The sequence below is a fragment of the Periplaneta americana genome, chromosome 4, assembly GCF_040183065.1.
Source record: "Periplaneta americana isolate PAMFEO1 chromosome 4, P.americana_PAMFEO1_priV1, whole genome shotgun sequence".
NCBI lineage: Eukaryota > Metazoa > Arthropoda > Insecta > Blattodea > Blattidae > Periplaneta > Periplaneta americana.
The window spans coordinates 171639242-171657689 of NC_091120.1; the positions used below are offsets into that span (position 1 = coordinate 171639242).

An 18448-nucleotide genomic window follows, 5' to 3' on the forward strand; every position below is an offset into this window, starting at 1 on the left:
GTCACTATAATCACTTTTCTTTATTATTTTCCAAATTTGTATATGATGGATCATCGATAATTGTCGTTAATTCACTCCATAAAACTGCAGCTGTTACCAAAACAACTATAATCTAGTCATTTAAATCCATGCTATAATAGATGATTTAAAAAACAAAAAACAAGTGACATATAAACATATTACTTTAAGGCTATAACAACTTACAGAAAATTTACGTATTACAAGAAATATGATCACATAACACTAACACATTGATTTAATTTAATAAAAATGGTTAAATCCATTATATTTATTATGGAACTTTATAAAACAATGTTAGTAAATTTTGCTTAAATTTGGTTAACATCGAAACGAATGTTACCATGACATGCCATGTTTGTTTACCTGGCTTCGAGTTGAAATGAACAAATGACATACTCTTAGATCTCTATGCTACCGGACAGTGGGCCCTCAAAACTAAACAGTCGGACATGTGACTGGTTAAGGGTGGTCCACAATAAAACAGAAATGAGAACGGAAGTATTGTTAAAATGTATTTAAATGTGAGCATTCACAAATAACTTTCACATTCCCGTTTCCAGGCTCCGGCAAGTTTCTCGTTATGTGAATGCTCATATTTAAATACATTTATTTTAACATTATTTCCGTTCTCGTCATTTCCGTTCCTGGCTTATTGTAAGCCAGCCTTTACTCGAGATTGTTCGAATATTAGTCATTAAAGAGAAATGTAATGGTAGATGATCCAGCAGAAACAACGATTAGTATAATTATTTCGATATAATTTAATGTAATGATGTTCAACAGTGACGAAAATTGAAATTCCACAGCCACAGAAAAATAAGTTTCGCCATACCTGATTTGTGATTATCAAATGTCAGTTCACTGTGAGAATGAACATATTGGCACATCACATTTTGCAAACATATTATATACCGGTACATTTTTTTTTTTTTTTTTTTTTTTCATATTGATAGTTATTAATTTGCTTCTTTCTTTGTAACTGTTCACCATTCCAATTTTAATTATAATTATTGTTATTTACACTTTCATCTTTGTAATGCATTGCTTATTTCTACAGAAATTCATGGATAATTGAAGTCGTTCATTGTTTTTTAATCTGCAAAAGATATGTATATATTTTCTCATAACTGTCCCTGTTCTGCATTTCACTCATTGAATTAAAAGATTGGAATATAATTTTTATAACACTGTTAATAAAATACATATTAAAATGTTTATTTGAAATTAATCTTTCTCTTAAAATTAAATAAAAATGTATGAACAAATCAGTAAATACTGTATTTTTGCTTTGGGTGGCGGAGTGACTTCTTTGATACACAGAATAATTTTGTGTGTGTTTTCTTGTTAATAATATTATTAAAAATATGAAGTGGGTATGTGCAGCTTGTTAATGTTTAATTTGCCTTAGTAGTTTGTGTGCATGTTCTGCTTGTATGTTTCCACTTATTACATTGCTTGGCTCTTAGTAGGCATGAAAATTAACCAGAACTAGTCTAAGAAGTGATTATATTTACCATTTGATAAAATGATAGGACTTAGATCTTTATTGCCTTACTTAAGAGCAGAAATGTTTGGGCTTACATTGCTGATTAAAATAGTAACAGTTTTTAGATGAGTGTTAAAGAAAAAAAAAAATTAGTGTCTTGAAGGTGACAATTTCTTACCATATGTTTTATATGTATCACAGTTCAGTTGTCATGTTACCAATAATATTTCTGTTTGTAGCTTATATTATTGAACTACTACAGTAAAATCCTGATACAGAATGGTCCAATACAACACAGATTTGGATATAAAGCGGGAAAGAGTATGTCTCCATGAAAAAAAAAAACATTATTAGTTTACTTACTTACGAATGGCTTTTAGAGAACCTGGAGGTTCATTGCCGTCCTCACATAAGCCCGCCATCGGTTCCTATACTGAGCAAGATTAATCCGGTCCCTACCATCATAACCCACTTCCTTCAAATCCATTTTAATATTATCCTCCCATCTGTGTATCGGCCTACCCAAAGGTCTTTTACCCTCAGGTTTTCCAACTAACACTGTATGGATTTCTGAACTCACCCTTACATGCTACAAGCCCTGCCCATCTCAGACGTCTGGATTTAATGTTCCTAATTATGTCAGGTGAAGAATACAATGCGTGCAGTTCTGCATTGTGTAATTTTCTCCATTCTCCTGTAACTTCATCCATATTGACCCCAAATATTTTCCGAAGCATCTTATTCTCGAACACCCTTAACCTATGTTACACCATTATTAATGAAATTCATAATTGCAGACATTCATTGCATTAATCTGCGCACAGCAATTCTCCATTTTGGTGGATATGAAGGCATCTCTTTCTCTGTGTGTGTGTGTGTGTGTGTGTGCGTGTGCGTGTGCGTGTGCGTGTGCGTGTGCGTGTGCGTGTGCGTGTGCGTGCGTGCGCGCAATTCAGGCAGAAAATTATTAGAGCCGATTTTAAGGTTTTTTTTTATGAGAGAACCATTAATTTTTATTAAGATGATATATGTTTTGCATTATCCCTAGATTAATTGGCTCATAGATGCTGAATATAAACAAAATCCGTACAAATCTGTACCCAGACAGACATATGGCATGCTAAAATCCCTTTTTTTCTGTATAAAGTAATATTGAAAACATTTATCTTTTTAAATTTTGACGTAATTTTTTGGAATATAACAGCTTCAGAACTTCAAGAAGATATGATAGAATACAGAAACTAAAGAAATCATTATTTTAATACAGATGATTAGAAGGTTCTATTACACCCTAGTGGATATAAAATTATTTCGAGGAAGACAGAATGTATAATTATAAATCATTAATTTTTCCTGCCCTTTTATAAGCGTGTGAAATATAGTGCACCACCAAATTGAATTAAAATACAGTGAAGATTTTTAGACATAAAATTTTTATAAAATAAAAAATATTTTCTGCTATAGAAGGCCGAATTACATCAGAATGGACGGAACCAAATAATAAAGAAATTTATCATTTAAATTTATACTTGTCAAAATTAAAATAAGACGACTCAGATGAGATGTTTCTGTTACCAGAACTATGGAAAAAAGGAAAATTAAGCAAGTGTTTGAAGAATCTCTGGGAATGACCCCTTTAGCTAGGCTGAAATATAGTGACAATTACAAAAGTGATTTTAAAATTACTAAAGTTAATGTAAGGTTACTGTATCAAAATTCTCCTGGTTAGGCTGAGAAAGGCATCATTCAAAATACTAATTAGGTTTGTGGGAGTTCGTTATCAAAGTCTTGATACAGAGCTTTGTCAATCTAGAATTCAAGTTAGTTTTTTGTTCTGGGAGTTAATTTGTATGGAGATGAACCATATTTAGTATTTCGTAACTAAACCTTGTCAAGTGGTGTGTAATCCTTTGCATTTGCTTTTCTCCAAACTTTTTGTATTTTATCGTTGCGACATTGTACATTAAATGTACACGTTACTAAACTGGTCAAAAGAAAACATTTCTGCTCTGAGAGATTTTAGTTAGTGTTTTGTTAGTATTATTACATAAAATATTCTTAGATAAAGAGAATTACAATCAGTATTCTGTTCCTATCTTGATCACTATAGTTGTATTAGCACAGATTGAAATCTTAGTTTGTACACAAAAAGTAAATTTTCAGAAATGTTTGTTATGTGTCATTTATGTAGCCAAATATAAAGGTTAGATTTTCAAGTAGCTTCTAATAGTTATTGCTAAAAGTTTATTAAGAAATCTTCTAAGGAAATATTGTCGTTTGCCTCTCTCTCTCTCTTTCATTCTTGCACCACATTTGAATTATCTGTTCCTTTTTCAACCGTTTTGTTCATTTGTCTTATATGTTTTCTGTTTGTTAGTTCAAAGACAAAAATGTCTATTGTTCCAAAGAATTTGTCATATTAGTGCATTCAGTTTCTTAAATTGAATTCAGAAAACCCTCAACTCTCTTTAACGTGTGAAATTACTGCTTTTGTCTGATAGAAAGAAAATGTATGAATGGGTTTTGTGTTAATTTTTCAATTGAATAAGAGTGGAAATTTGCTCGTTTTCATGCCTTATGATCATACAATTCTCACACTTCTTCTCAAAACAGAAAGTTCTATGCAGCGATTAAAAAAAAAAAATAACATTTAGCACATCTTGTAAGCACGTGTGATGCTGTGAAGAAGCATCTGCTAGTCCGTGTGAGAACTTATCCTGCGTTTTTTAAATTTTGCAATCCATGCATGTAATATACCAAATTTCGTCGTCATTGGGTTTTCATCATAATAGTATGTATTATATTATGATCTGTAACGTGTGATTTCTTTCTACAGAGTGATTCTGTGACTTCTTTACAGACTTTTAGAGATGGTAAAGGAAATCATTATGAACAACTTTCGATTTAGAACCCAAGTCTGGGAATGTTGTGTTTGGTAATTGCAGAATGTGATGTGTGTGATCACTGGAGGACAGTGGTAAAATAAATGATTTTGTTTTCTTCAGTGTATGCCATGATGTATCCCTGGTGATTTTGTAAACATTACAAAGTTTATGCGAATATGTACATTAAAATAGCCATCTGGAAACGAACTCATAGACAATGCACTGAAACTTCACCTCAGTTTAGACAGAGTAAACAAAAAGGTATCTCAAAACTTTAGGGAAATATTTCTCACATGTAGAGGATGAAAATATAGTATATAAACATGGGTCCAGAAACACTTTATTTCCGTGTTAGAACTCATTTTCTACAACTTTGGGTACATATCATGGAAAACACACAGAAACTCTGCATTACAAGAAGTGTTCAAAATTTTCTCCATTAGCACGGATACATGCATCAAATTGATGTCGCATTGCATCCCGGAGATGCTGATGTATCTCTGAAGAATGTCGTATTATTTCGCAACCTTCCACAATACAGGTGTGAAGACTCTCTACATCTTGCACCGAGGTTTCATAAACAAGAGCTTTCAAATGCCCCCATAAGTAAAAGTCTAGTGGGTTTAGGTCCGGAGAGCGTGGAGGCCAAGGAATTGGTAAACTTCTCCCTATCCATCTGTCATGGAACCTTTCATTTAGCAACCGACATAGTCAAGCAGTGAAGTGAGCTGCACGACCTATGTACGTACAGTTGCAAATCAACATTGGTTGTGAACCTAAGAATTACGTCACGACCCCACTACCACTAATCAGACGTAAACACTACTACAGTCAGATTACAAACTCTTATTTGTAAACTGGGGGAAGACTAGTTGTAGAAAATGAGCTCTAACACGGAAATAAAGCATTTTCGAACCCATGTTTGTATAACATATTTTCATCTTCTACATGTGAGAAATATTTCCCTAAAGTTTTGACATACCTTTTTGTTACATTCTGTATGTAGTTGTCCTTGTATGACGTTACGTTTATTTGGGTTAAACATTACCTACAGACAGTTTTGGTTTATTTAGTGTCTTGTTAACATGGGAAGATTGACATTAAGAAAACTTACTGATATCCATTTCATTTATGGAAGGACAAATGGAAATGAAAGAAGAGTGCAAAGTTATCAGTTAAGTTAAAGTATTATATATGATGCTAACTAGTCGATACCATATTTATATTTATAAGAATTCACCAATGTTCATAGGAACAGGGAGTCTGTAACTGAACTTCAGAAATATGGCCTTGAGTTCAGTTCTAGCTGGCTATATTGATTACACATATCAAGGCTTGTAACTGCCAAACAGAACATTTCCAGACATGGGTTCCTATATGTAAATTGTTCATATTGATCACCTTGGTCATCTTTAAAAATATGTAACAAAGTCAGAATTATCCTATGCTTGCATTCACATGTTAGGAGTGTTGAATTTAAAAGTTTCTTTAGAAAGTAAATAATGTAAAGATTGTGGACTAATAATTAATTGTACAAAAGTTATACAACAGTAACGGAATGTATAAAAATTAATTCTTCTTGAGGTTCACTTTGACACTTGTTATTAATATATAAGATTATATTTAAAAATTTTAAGAACTTTTAAAAGTGTTAAAATTATTTAAAACCGTAATATACCTTATGCAACTGGATGGTACTGTTTCGACACTGGTTGTATAAGTTATGTTACTTTTATTTAATAATTTTAACATTTTTTTTTTTAATTTTTAAGCTTTTTATGAAATTTTATATGTTATATAAAAATTCCTAAAGAATTAGAAAGATGAAAAACTTACTAAAATGTAAAATAAAAAAAATTATGTTCAAGACGAGAAAAAAATTGTAGTTAAGATTTAGGGGGATAAGAGATAACAACTGAAATTTTTATTTTGAGTTTAAAAAAAAAGCGAAAGAAAGAGAAGTGAAATAGCCCTTGAATTGGAAAAGTTTTTATCTTTCCATATGTTACTACATCTGGAGTCATTTATAGTTATTTGAATAGGCATTAATTTTTTGCGAGAATTAAATACATGTACTTCAATAAGTAAATTAAATAAATTGGATTGACGAGTAGAGTTAAAATGTAAAAAAATACAGTTTATATTAGTATCTGTGTAAGAAAAATATGTTAGTAATTTTAATGTTTGAGGTCTCCATATTTTGTAGAATTACTTTTCATAAGAACTTGTTTGCATCTGCATTTCGTATATCCATGTACAGAGCAAACAAGACGTTACAGAACTAGTGGTCAGTGTGTGGTGTCATGATAGGCCCTATTATTAGAAAGGACAATAAAAAGATGATTTGGAGGTTGGGGGTGCGAATTTTTTAAAATCAATATAAATTGAGCATGTCTAGATGCTAAGGTTTTTCTCCTCTCCACTCTTGTTACACTACTTCTATTAAAATACAGTCATAAATTTTGTGTACATATTATATGTATTATATTATTAATATTATACTTTCATAAATTTTATGGAACATTATTTTGCTTTTAGATATTTTTTGCCATGGATTATAAAGGTATTAATGACGTATTTCAGAGCACTGTGGAAGAATTGGTTGCAGCCACCGCATATTTCGATCTGTTCTTGAGAAGCATAACAGATCCAGGTCTTCTGTATTCATTTGTTCGTTTCTTGCTAGAAGATAAATATGATGGAGAAAGAATCCTTGACAGCCTCATCCAAAGGATTAACACCAAGTCTCGGGTAATTATATTTCGGAATTAAGTCATAATAGAGTACAGATTTAGAAGTAGACTGAGATAAGCATAATGTTTTTCTACACAACTAATAAAAAGAAAAGACCCTCTCATCTACTAGCCAGTTATCAGGTTCACTCTGCGTTCATCTCATAGACCATGCATATCTGGTACAATATTGTTACATATCAACGTAGATATAGCTGCTTTTGTAGTATTTTCCCGTTTTATTAGTTTTATTTATTATGTTGTTGTTGTTTTCTAATGCCAGGCGTTTGACAATAAAGTCATTTGACCTCTTGCACTCCAATATTTTTCAAAGATATTATCATGGTCAGCCACTGAAGCACAGATTTTGAGGTGTTCCGAATCCATTTCTTGGTTTGAGTTGCACAATGGGCAGTTAGGGGACTGATATATTCCAATTCTATGCAGGTGTTTGGCCAAACAATCATGGCCTGTTGCCAATCTAAATGCAGCTACAGACGATTTTCGTGGTAAATCGAGAATTAACTGTGGATTATGATGCAGAGAGTTCCATTTTTTCCCTTGGGATTGTGTTATCAAATTTTGTTTGTTGAAGGCTAAGTATGTAGATTTAATAAATCTTTTCACAGAGTAATATATAGATTTAGTGACAGGCCTGTAAGTAGCAGTGCCGCCCTTCTTTGCTAGTGCATCCGCATTCTCGTTTCCCAGGATTCCACAGTGGGATGGTTTCCATTGGAATACAATTCTTTTATTGAGTGATATTAATTGAGAGAGCATTTTAGTTATTTCTGCTGTTTGAGATGAAGGTGTGTGTTTAGAGACTATTGATAGAATAGCTGCTTTGGAATCTGACAATATAACTACATACTTAAATTTATTGATGTGAAATAGAAGATTCCTGAGACTTTCACTTATTGCAACGATTTCTCCATCAAAACTTATTGTTCCATATCCAAGAGATCTATAAAGTGAGAAGAGACAGCACATAACACCTGCACTGGCATCTTGTTCTCTGGAGATCCAGGATCTGTCGGTATATAAATGAAGCCAGTTTTGTGGAGGGTACCTAATATTAATTGTCTCTAAAGACAATTGTTTCAGTATTTCAGTGTTTACTTCTGATTTCAGTATTTCTTCTGTTAAATTTAGATTATATTCTGTATTTAATATAGTTAAAGGGTTTGGTTTAATTTGTAAGTTTTCTTTTAAATTCGGGATATTGATTTTCTGTTTTAATTCTTGAACCATGGATATGAAACTTTTTGAGTTTTCAATCTACAGAGAGTACTATATGAATGCCAATTGCTTCCTGGTAATCTGATAAGTTTTTCATATTGAATCAGTGAATTATGTAAAAGTATTCCTATGGCCTTTAAACATCCCTGGCTATAACGTAACCTAAGTATCATCATCATCATCATCATCATCATCATCATCATCATCATCATCATCATCATCATCAGCACCACCACCACCACCATCATCATCATCATCATCATCATCATCATCATATCATCATCATCCTAACAGATGATAGTCCTAGATGGACTGTTCCAGTCTACAAAAGTTTTCCCACCATCTCTTCACAGGGCGACCTAGTGATCTTTTCCCTGTTGGTCTGTAGTTCAAGACTGTCAGCTTTCTTTTTTTCACAAGTGGCAATGTCACTCATTACGCTAAAGCCTCTTTCAGCTTCTGTGCTGCTAATGGTGATAGAAATTGTGACTTTTTTTTAGGCTTTAACAATAGTTAATGGCAAAGGGCCATAGATATTTCCTAAGCTATCATTTACAAAATCTCATGAATAGAAACTATAGAAAATCTCCAACAAGCAATGCAGTAGCCGTTAAATTCCTATATTTTCAACCTATTACTTTAGCATAGCAGAATGTAGAACAGAAGAAAAGTGTGTTTATTTAACTGACTTTTTCTCATGAGCAATGTTAACAAAGGGCTCAGAACAAATATAAATATTTAACAAAGGGCTTGCATAACCCTTGCGAGCCCCCTTCAGCACACCCCTGGTCATACTTTACCTCAAAACTGCTCAGAGCACATGTAGCTAGTCCGACATCTAGAAAAAGTATACTAATTATATAATTTTGTTGACTGTTGGAGTCAAGTGATGCCGTATTCGTGAAGTATTTGTACTGCCCATCCAAATTTTAGCTTTGCTTATATATATATATATATATATATATATATATATATATATATATATCAGTCAGTCTTCTTAATGTATCCAGCTGTTTGCTGACAACATAAAGTCCACTGTGGTCTATTCAGTTTTTGTTTTTCACGAGAAATGAGGGGTATTTTGATCTGTGTTCATAATAGATGCCTGTTGCTAGTAGCCAGAGTTGGAGTTATATTGTCCCTCCTCTGGCAAACTAGCGAAAGTGACAAATTAGCGACCCTGCACTTAAGGTCTATATTGCACCATTAAATAGTGCAATATAGACCTTAAGTGCAGGGTCGCTTATTTTTCACTTTCGCTAGTTTGCTAGAGGAGGAACGATATATATACTGTAATTGTTGCTGTAAAATTAATACATTTTTATTTTTCTGTGGCTTTTTGCAGTTGTGTTTAGTGACTCTGGCTCTGTTTGAAACCTTGGTGGACCTGAACTGCGAAGACGTGATGCTGGAGTTGGTTTTCCGTCATCTGGTGCCATGCACTCATGTGATGCTGTCACAGAGGCGAAGAGTTCGTGACATTGAGCCATACTGCCGCAGTTCCGACAAATTCCTGTCGTTATCTCCAGCATGTTGTAATTTGTCTGTTCCTGCTCTTCGGCCGTCAGCTGCTCCAGACCACACGCCCCCGCATTCGTTCATTTCGCCCAGTCCTTCCCTCCCAGCCATGCTGACCACTTCTGCCCAGCATAGACGTAGTGCTTCTTTCTCCGATCATCAGCCCATCTCCCTACCGTCCACTAGCACACTCTATGGTCTGAGAGCGGGAGAGAGTTTGTACGGCAACTACCATGCCTATCTCTGTGATGCAAGGAGAAAGATCAAAGAATGTGCCACTGCCTGTGCAAATTGGACTTATCCGTATGATGGAGAGAATCCGCCCCACGATGCATTGACTGCAAGTAGAGAAAACAAGAACTGTGATATTAACCAAAGTCAGTGTCGAGACGAAAGTGTAAATATGAGGGAAGTGAATGTAAAGGAAGGAACTGAAGGGACTGAAAGCAATGCGGTACCTGTTACTCTTGATAACAAAGAAAGTTCAAAGAGTATGTCCATGACAACAAAGGGGGAGGGAGAGGACGCTGGTAGTCCTTTAACTGTGGGGGGTGAAGAGAAGGCAGCCTCTGAGCTTGCTGGGAAAAAGAGTGAGGTTATGTCTGCAATAAGGGAGAGTGAATTTGTTGTGGAATCTTGCGATAACTCTGGCGATATAGACAGTAATACCAGCAACAACGACATCGCTAATGTTGCATCGAATTACCACAGTTTACCGTCCATAGGCGAAAGTAGTGGTTATGAAAGTTTTGCTCTGAAAGGCTCGTCAGAATCAACACCTGAAAATGAACCTTGTGATGACCGGCAAACAGATTCAGATCTTGGTGTTTCGATGGACACGAGAATACAGACCAGTGTACCTAAAAATGTGGAAAATAACTCCCTGCCAGAATCTAGGGATAATTCGAGGGAAAGCAGCACAGAAGGAAGCATCAGCAACCCAAGTGCGTCTGAGAAAAGTGTACCTCGGCATCGACTAGGTAGCGCAAGTTCTATTTATTCACGTACAGAAGATTTTTCAAATTCTAAGTCTGACTTGTGGCCATTTAATCGAAAGTTCTCCAGGGAAGGATCTTATCTGGACATCTTCAATACGACCCCAGATATAGGTAAGTAATTGTATGTTTAGTAATAGATTTGTGAGATTTTCATATCAAACTTATATTTTCCTGCTCAGGAAGAATGTTTCTGCAAAGTAATATATGGGATTAGTAAATAAATTACAGAGGCAAGATATGATTTTTTTAAATTTAATACTTTTTATTGACCACTGGCATAGCTCAGTCAGCTGAGGCACTTGTGTGCCGATCTGGAGTTGTGCTTGAGCGCGGGTTCGATTCCCACTTGGGCTGATTACCTGGTCTGATTACCTGGTTGGGTTTCTTCCGAGGTTTTCTCCAACCATAAGGCGAAGGTCAGATAATCTATGGCAAATCCTCGGCCTCATCTCACCAAATACCATCTCGCTATCACCAATCTCATCGACGCGAAATAACCAAGTAGTTCATACAGCGTCGTTAATTAACAAACTAAAAAAAAATTATTTTTTCATTATTATTATTTTTCTTTTGCATCATAATACAATAAATTAAAAATGCCCATAATTTCTAAAAATTGTTGTTAGATGAAAATCTATATGTTATTCTCTTTAATAGGCATTTTTCAATACATTGAAAAAATTTCGTTGTTATTGTACATAAAAAATCTGTTGGTGAGTGTTTTTGTATCCATAATATTGTTAAAAAATGGTAATGTGAGGAAATATGTGTTCATTTAAATGGCCGATAACATGGAAAGCAAAGTGAAACATTAACGTTAAATAAGCATGTTAAATATACATAAAACGTAATTTTACATACCATATATCATCATATTTTCTGCAGTGCCTTAACCAATACACAATATTTACAGAAATAAATGGTACTGCAATTACATCAATCTTCTTAATGTATCCAGCAGAATACTGATTATAAAAGGCCAAATGTAGTCCTCTGTAGCCTTCAACTGGGATTTCTCCTAACAAATGCAAGGGATACTTTGATGGTGTTCATTATAGATACTTGCTGTCAGTAGACAGAATTGAGATACAGTGAATATGTGTTGCAGAGCTGAATCTTGGGCAACTGTTACTGATTACTTCAATTTTCTCCATTTAGGATTTATGGATTTTCTCTAAAAGAATATGTACCAAATCTTATTCATGATTATTACACCAGAAATAATTAGGACTATCAGAAGAATGTGAAACAGTGTAGATAAAACTGCGTGACAGTGTGATCTGTTGTAGCTCTTGTTAAATGTTTGATTATGTCTTGGCTAGTTTTACACATTTTCAAGTCATTTGGTTCCTTTTGTATGGTCTGTAAACTTTTGCCTTTGACAGAAGAGAGCCTATTGTTGATCTATAGGTGTGTAAAATAAGAGTCAGTTGAAGCAAAGGCACTGGATAAAGGTACCATTTGTAATGGTCTCAGTTGGAAATACATTGGAAATTTCTTCACATTGATCTCCTGGTTCAGCAGTGATTCCAGTGCTGATGTGTTTAATGTAAGCCTGAATTGAAGGGTTCAGAACCATAGTGGGCCAAGCGCCATTTACTAAAACCATAGAAAACAAGGGTTAAAATGAAGTTACCATAATTTAATGGAAACATATAGCAAGTAATATAAAGTATACACATTAAAACTATAGTTGTGGCGCTGTTATTCCCAGCATGACTCCTCCTCTTTGCATATGTCTTAGGAAGTGAAGGCTCTATAAAGTCTATCTAGGTAGTATCATTTGCCATTTTTGTTCTTTCGTTGCTGAGCTACCATACGAGGAATCTATTTGCCACACTGTTAAACATTATCATGTCGTAGCTCCTATGATGATAAATCAAACGCACTGTAATTCAGCAAATAATTGAGTGGCAAAAACGTCTTCGTGTGCTTTCTGCTAACGCCAACGAAAGAGCCAAAATGGCGGGCGATTATATTAAGTATTTATCAAGCCTTAAGAAATGAATGAATGAATGAATCACAAGACGCACACGTTTAAATGTAGCCGACCTGCAATACGATTGGCTGCCGGAAATTAGAGTTACAGGACTATAAATGATATGTCAGTCTTCATTAAACTATGGTATTCACTTAACTTTAACCCTTCCTTTCTCTGTTTTTAATAAATGACGCTTGGCCCACTATGGCTCTGAACTCTTCAATTTTTTCTGATTTTCTCACAATACTGAAGACTCTTTCTGTAGGAGAGTCACTGTAAGGCACACTTAGTACTACAAACACAACTTGAATGTTCTGTACTCATTTTCATTTCTGAAGTCTGCAATTTTGGTCCTATTTGTATCAATTTTATCCATTTATAATGTATTCATGGGAAGTATCGCAATAGTAATCTGCAAATTACTCTTCAAATCTGTCACTTTCACCTTCATTAATCAAATTTGGGAATCTTTGAATAAATTATTCAAGAGGTTAATATGAAAAATTGTTTCTGTTTGTAATATTTACAACTTCTGCATACTTAAGAAATTATCTCAATTGGAAATTTTTTACACATTTTTCCTCCTATTTCAGAAGATAAAAATAAAATACATATAATGCCCTGATAATTTTGTTTTTCTGTAATAACTTTTCCCCTTTGGCCATAATGTCGCAATAGTGTGAGGAAGTCCATAAAAATTACAGAAAATCCGTAACAGTTGCCATTTTTGTCACAGTAGCTACATATCCATTGAAATATTATTTTCCTTTAGAGGTTATTAGATTTACTCAGTTGTTTTTTTGGGTATAGTTCTTTGTGCATATAAAGTTGGTGCATATTTTATGATATTAAATTGCGTCATGAAATCATAATTAATTATACAAGTAGATACATCAGAAATTTGGAAAATAAATTGAAGATCAGCATCAATAGCCGAAAGTTTAGTATCAAGACTGGAGGAAGATAAACATGATAATGTATGATCATATAACAGGTACTATAATGTACTATTGCTAGAAATTTGGATATTGTTTCTAGGCCTTCATTTTAATATTACCAGGAACATATTCCAAACATTGATACAGATTTTTCTCGCAGTGAAAGAAAGATGATACTTTCAGGGTTATTCATATTTTATGGAGCATATTTACTTTATTGGAAATTTATTTTGAAGAGGTGGAAAAGTTCAAATATCTTTGAGTAACAGTAACAAATATAAATGAGACTCGGGAGGAAATTAAACTCAGAATAAATATGGGAAAGGCCTGTTATTATTCAGTTGAGAAGCTTTTGTCATCCAGTCTGCTGTCAAAAAAGCTGAAAGTTGGAATTTATAAAACAGTTATATTACCGGTTGTTCTGTATGGTTGTGAAACTTTGACTCTCACTTTGAGAGAGGAACAGAGAGCTATATCTGAAAACGAGATTTGCATAATATACGTCACTGTTCATTAACAGAAAATCCACAATTCAAGTCACACAGTTTGTGTGCAGTCAATGTTGGGTCTCTGGCAGCTTTTGAGGTATGTGGATATAAAGGGAAAAATTAAGCCGGTGTCTGGTGTAGTTCCTGGGTAGCTCAGTCGGTAGAGCAGCCCAGGTTCGATACCCAGCCCCAGAACAATTTTTCCCTTGAAATTATTCTTTTTTTTTTTTTTTTTTTTTTTTTTTTTTTTTTTTTTTTTTTTTTTTTACAGTTAGAATGTCAGTAACAAAAGCAAGAACCGCATTTTAATGTTAAATTTAAAAAAATACTACTTTATTGTATAAATTGTAATGTCAGGAGAAAAATAACTTTGTGTCTGGAAAAGAAGGAAATATCGAATTTTTTTTTTATTTGGGTGGATATCTTGTTGTGATAATGGTAGCAGGGGAGGTAGTGTTGGTTCACAACACCCTATGCTCCTTCAGTGCAAACTAATGGCATAGTTTTCATGTTGATGTAGCCAGAACTAACGAGGGGATTCAGTTGTCAGAGTGAAACTTGCAGCATGAATCAAAGAATGCAGGTCATATATAGTTTTTCTTCTTCTTTTTTTTTATTACTTATCACCAGAGACCAGAAGTTTAGGCATTATGAATCATTAAAATAGGCAAAAAGGCATCATAAATAGCTAAAATAGGCAGGCAAAAAGACATTATAAATAGCTAAAATACGCAATAAAAGGCAGTTACAAAACCTTGCACTAGACCTACAACCTTGCACTTTCCACAAAGGGATTTTGGCAGCAAGAAAAACTTTACATAAGTCGAATGCAAATTGAGATTTTCGACTCGATGTTGCAATTACTGTTGGAAGCAAAGAAATCTTCTTCCCAGTAGCCTTGGAAAGTGCATTTTTGTGTTTCGTTGTACTGATATATTGCGATATGAAATATTTAGCTAGCTACAATAACGACACAATGAAAACTGAAAGAAAAATAATGTTAGACCTGCACTCATTGTTGCGTTGTCAAATAAACATAAGCGATAATTAAAATCTTTACTGTTATACATTTTTGCACTGCAGCACTTATTGTTGCAAAGAGAATATGAACTGACTGAAAGACAGTAATATACATTCGGTGAAGTCATTTTCATTGTAGTGATTATAGAAATAAATTAAAATATACCTGTAGGCAATTTTTAATAATAAATTAATAAATAATAGATAAATAATCAAATAAAGCCAATTTGTAAATCAGGCATTTATATTAAAAAAGGCAGAAAAGGGCAACATAAAACTGTGATAAGGTATAAATTATACAGATTTACTTTCAAAATGAAGATAGATTTAACACATTTAAAAAGGCATTCTGCCGAACTTCCAGTCTCTGGTTATCACTGTTATTATTTCAAACCTTTGTTCGTGTATTGTATGTATTAAGGGGAGAGGATGGTATTTTTAAAACTTTTTTCCTATTTGGTGTAAAATATTAATTTTTTGTATTTAGAGAGCTCATGGCTGTGGCAACTCAACCAAATAAAAATATAAAAAAAAAATTATTTGGGGGCCCAAATTTGAAAAAAAAAAAAAAATACCCAATGCAGGATTATACTAAAACCGATATATCTAAACCTTTTTTTAAAGATAGATTCAAACAATTTTTTGCAATGTATTTGCAAAAGCATGTTCTACAAACTGTCTATAACAGAATTTTGATATTAGTCCCTACGTTTGTAAAATAAACAATTAAAATTTAATAACAATTTTCTGATTTCCTTTCTTGCAAACAAACAGACGTATTTTTAAAATGAAATCAATTAACAAAATTCTGTTACAGAGAAAAGTTTGCTAATAGTCTAAAGAATGTGTGTTCTAAATTTCATGCAGGTATCTTTAATAGTTCAGAAATTATATCCATTTTTGTCTGGCAATGCAGCAAAAAAAAAAAAATGAAGTTACTGAAAACCTATAAAAGTGGGCGTGTGATTTAAAAATCTATAGCGCAGGAAGTTTAAAAATGATGTCTCAACATCCGATATGGGCACAAATACCCACAAAATGTTATGCAATGCATTCCACACATATCAATGGGTATTTTAAAGAATTTTTTTTTAATTTAATTTACCGGAAACAACAATAAAAGTGGGCGAGTGATTTAAAAATCAATACCGCAGGAAGTTTAAAAATGACGACTCAACATCCGATAAGGGCACAAATACCCACAAAATGTTATGCTATGCATTCCACACATATCACAGAGTATTTTAAAGAATTTTTTTTTTTAATTTACTCATTTTTCACCAAAAAATACTATCCTCTCCCCTTAAGAGAATGGCCATTGGTCAAGTTCTAAATTGCATTACATATAAACAAATTTGTAATCTCTCCTGTTTCAGGTCCATTCCTCGACGTTATTCTAAAGAAGCTGGAGACTATGATGTCCAACAGTTTATATGTGAACCTGCACCTGACTGGCCTTATCTCCCGACTTGCTGTATATCCCCAGCCGTTGCTTCACTCTTTCCTGCTCAACCACTCTCTTGTCTTCCAACCAAGCATCCGCTCACTTTTTCAGGTAATTTGTGTTCATTGTTGTTAATTTACTTGATTTATTATTCCTAACCTGCATGATGGTTTAGGATAGTATGGTTCTTATTTACTTTCAGGACAATCAAAGACTTTTAGTTATTATATTTGAAAACCAAACTAACGCTGAAAACTACGTCAATAAAATCACTGCACACCCGACTTATTAACTGTAACAATGGAGACTGAAATTTCAGACAGTTTAAATTTAAGACAATCAAGATCAGCTGACAGACCACCAACCCTCAAGGAAACAACTTGCTGAAAATCTACGTAATAGAATTTATTTTAGTTACTGAAAAGTCACAACAAATTGAAATGTAATATTCTATAAGTTATATTTTTTAGTTTAAAAAAAAAGTCTGAAATCTCCTGGAAGGATATGATGAAATCCAGTGAAGAGGGACTAGGGTGTATTTGGACTATTGCAGTTCAAAATCTGATAATCAAACATCATAAATAATAATTGAGAATTTTTTAGCATAAATGCATCTGTATCGAAGGATCACTTACTTACAGCTTTTAGAGAACCCGGAGGTTCATCGCCACTTCACATAAGCCCGCCATCAGTCCCTATCCTCAGCAAGATTAATCCAGTCCCTAGCATCATATCCTACCTTTCTCAAATGCATTTTAATATTATCCTCCCATCTACGTCTCGGCCTCCCCTCCTGTTCTATAAAGACTCGTGACATTACAAGTACCAAATCTCATAACCTTATTCCTTTGCTTTGATCGCACCAAAGAATCAGTCCCATTCTGAGGCTGAAGTTGGGGTTTTGTCACAAGTGATGGGTTGTTAGCCCTTCGCCCAACCCCCCAAGCTGGAGAACCACCCCTAATCAGCTTCACAGCTATCCTATCGGAGGATCACTATGCCTAAAAAGTAATTTTAATAAAAGACATATTCACGTCAAATTCATCCGAACCAGGGTTCCACTGTCAGTTTTTTATTCTGTTCTATTTTGTTGTAATTCCTCTATTATGTTTTCCTTGTCCTCTTTAGTTCTATTCATCTGTATTCTGTTCTAATCTCCTCATCGTCAACTGTTATTGATCCAACAATTAGATAGGAAGTTTATGAGAAATGTTGTTGTTTTCTAATGCCAGACGTTTGACAATAAAGCCATTTGACCTTTTGCACTCCAATATTTTTCAAAGATATTGTCATAGTCAGCCACTGAAGCACAGATTTTGAGGTGTTCCTAATCCATTTCTTGGTTTGAGTTGCACAATGGGCAGTTAGGGGACTGATATATTCCAATTCTATGCTGGCGTTTGGCCAAACAGTCATGGCCTGTTGCCAATCTAAATGCAGCTACATACAATTTTCGTGATAAATCGAGAATTAATTGTGGTATGACGCAGAGAGTTCCATTTTTTCCCTTGGGATTGTGTTATCAAATTTTGCTTGTTGAAGTCTAAGTATGTAGATTTAATAAATCTTTTCACAGAGTAATACGTAGATTTAGTAACAGGTCTGTAAGTAGCAGTACTGCCCTTCTTTGCTAAAGCATCCGCATTCTCGTTTCCCAGGATTCCACAATGGGATGGTATCCATTGGAATACAATTCTT

At 33.9% G+C, this 18448-nt stretch overlaps 1 protein-coding gene across 2 annotated transcripts in view; it reads left to right on the forward strand.

Annotated features, from left to right (window-relative positions):
- Positions 1-18448, forward strand: part of LOC138698428 (FHIP family protein CG3558-like) — a 72304-nt gene that overhangs the window by 31678 nt on the left and 22178 nt on the right. For both annotated transcript variants that reach the window (XM_069824320.1, XM_069824321.1), the window contains 3 exons: positions 6976-7143; positions 9709-10990; positions 16683-16861. In XM_069824320.1, coding sequence (XP_069680421.1) covers positions 6976-7143; positions 9709-10990; positions 16683-16861 — 1629 coding nt within the window. The remainder of the gene's footprint in view (positions 1-6975; positions 7144-9708; positions 10991-16682; positions 16862-18448) is intronic.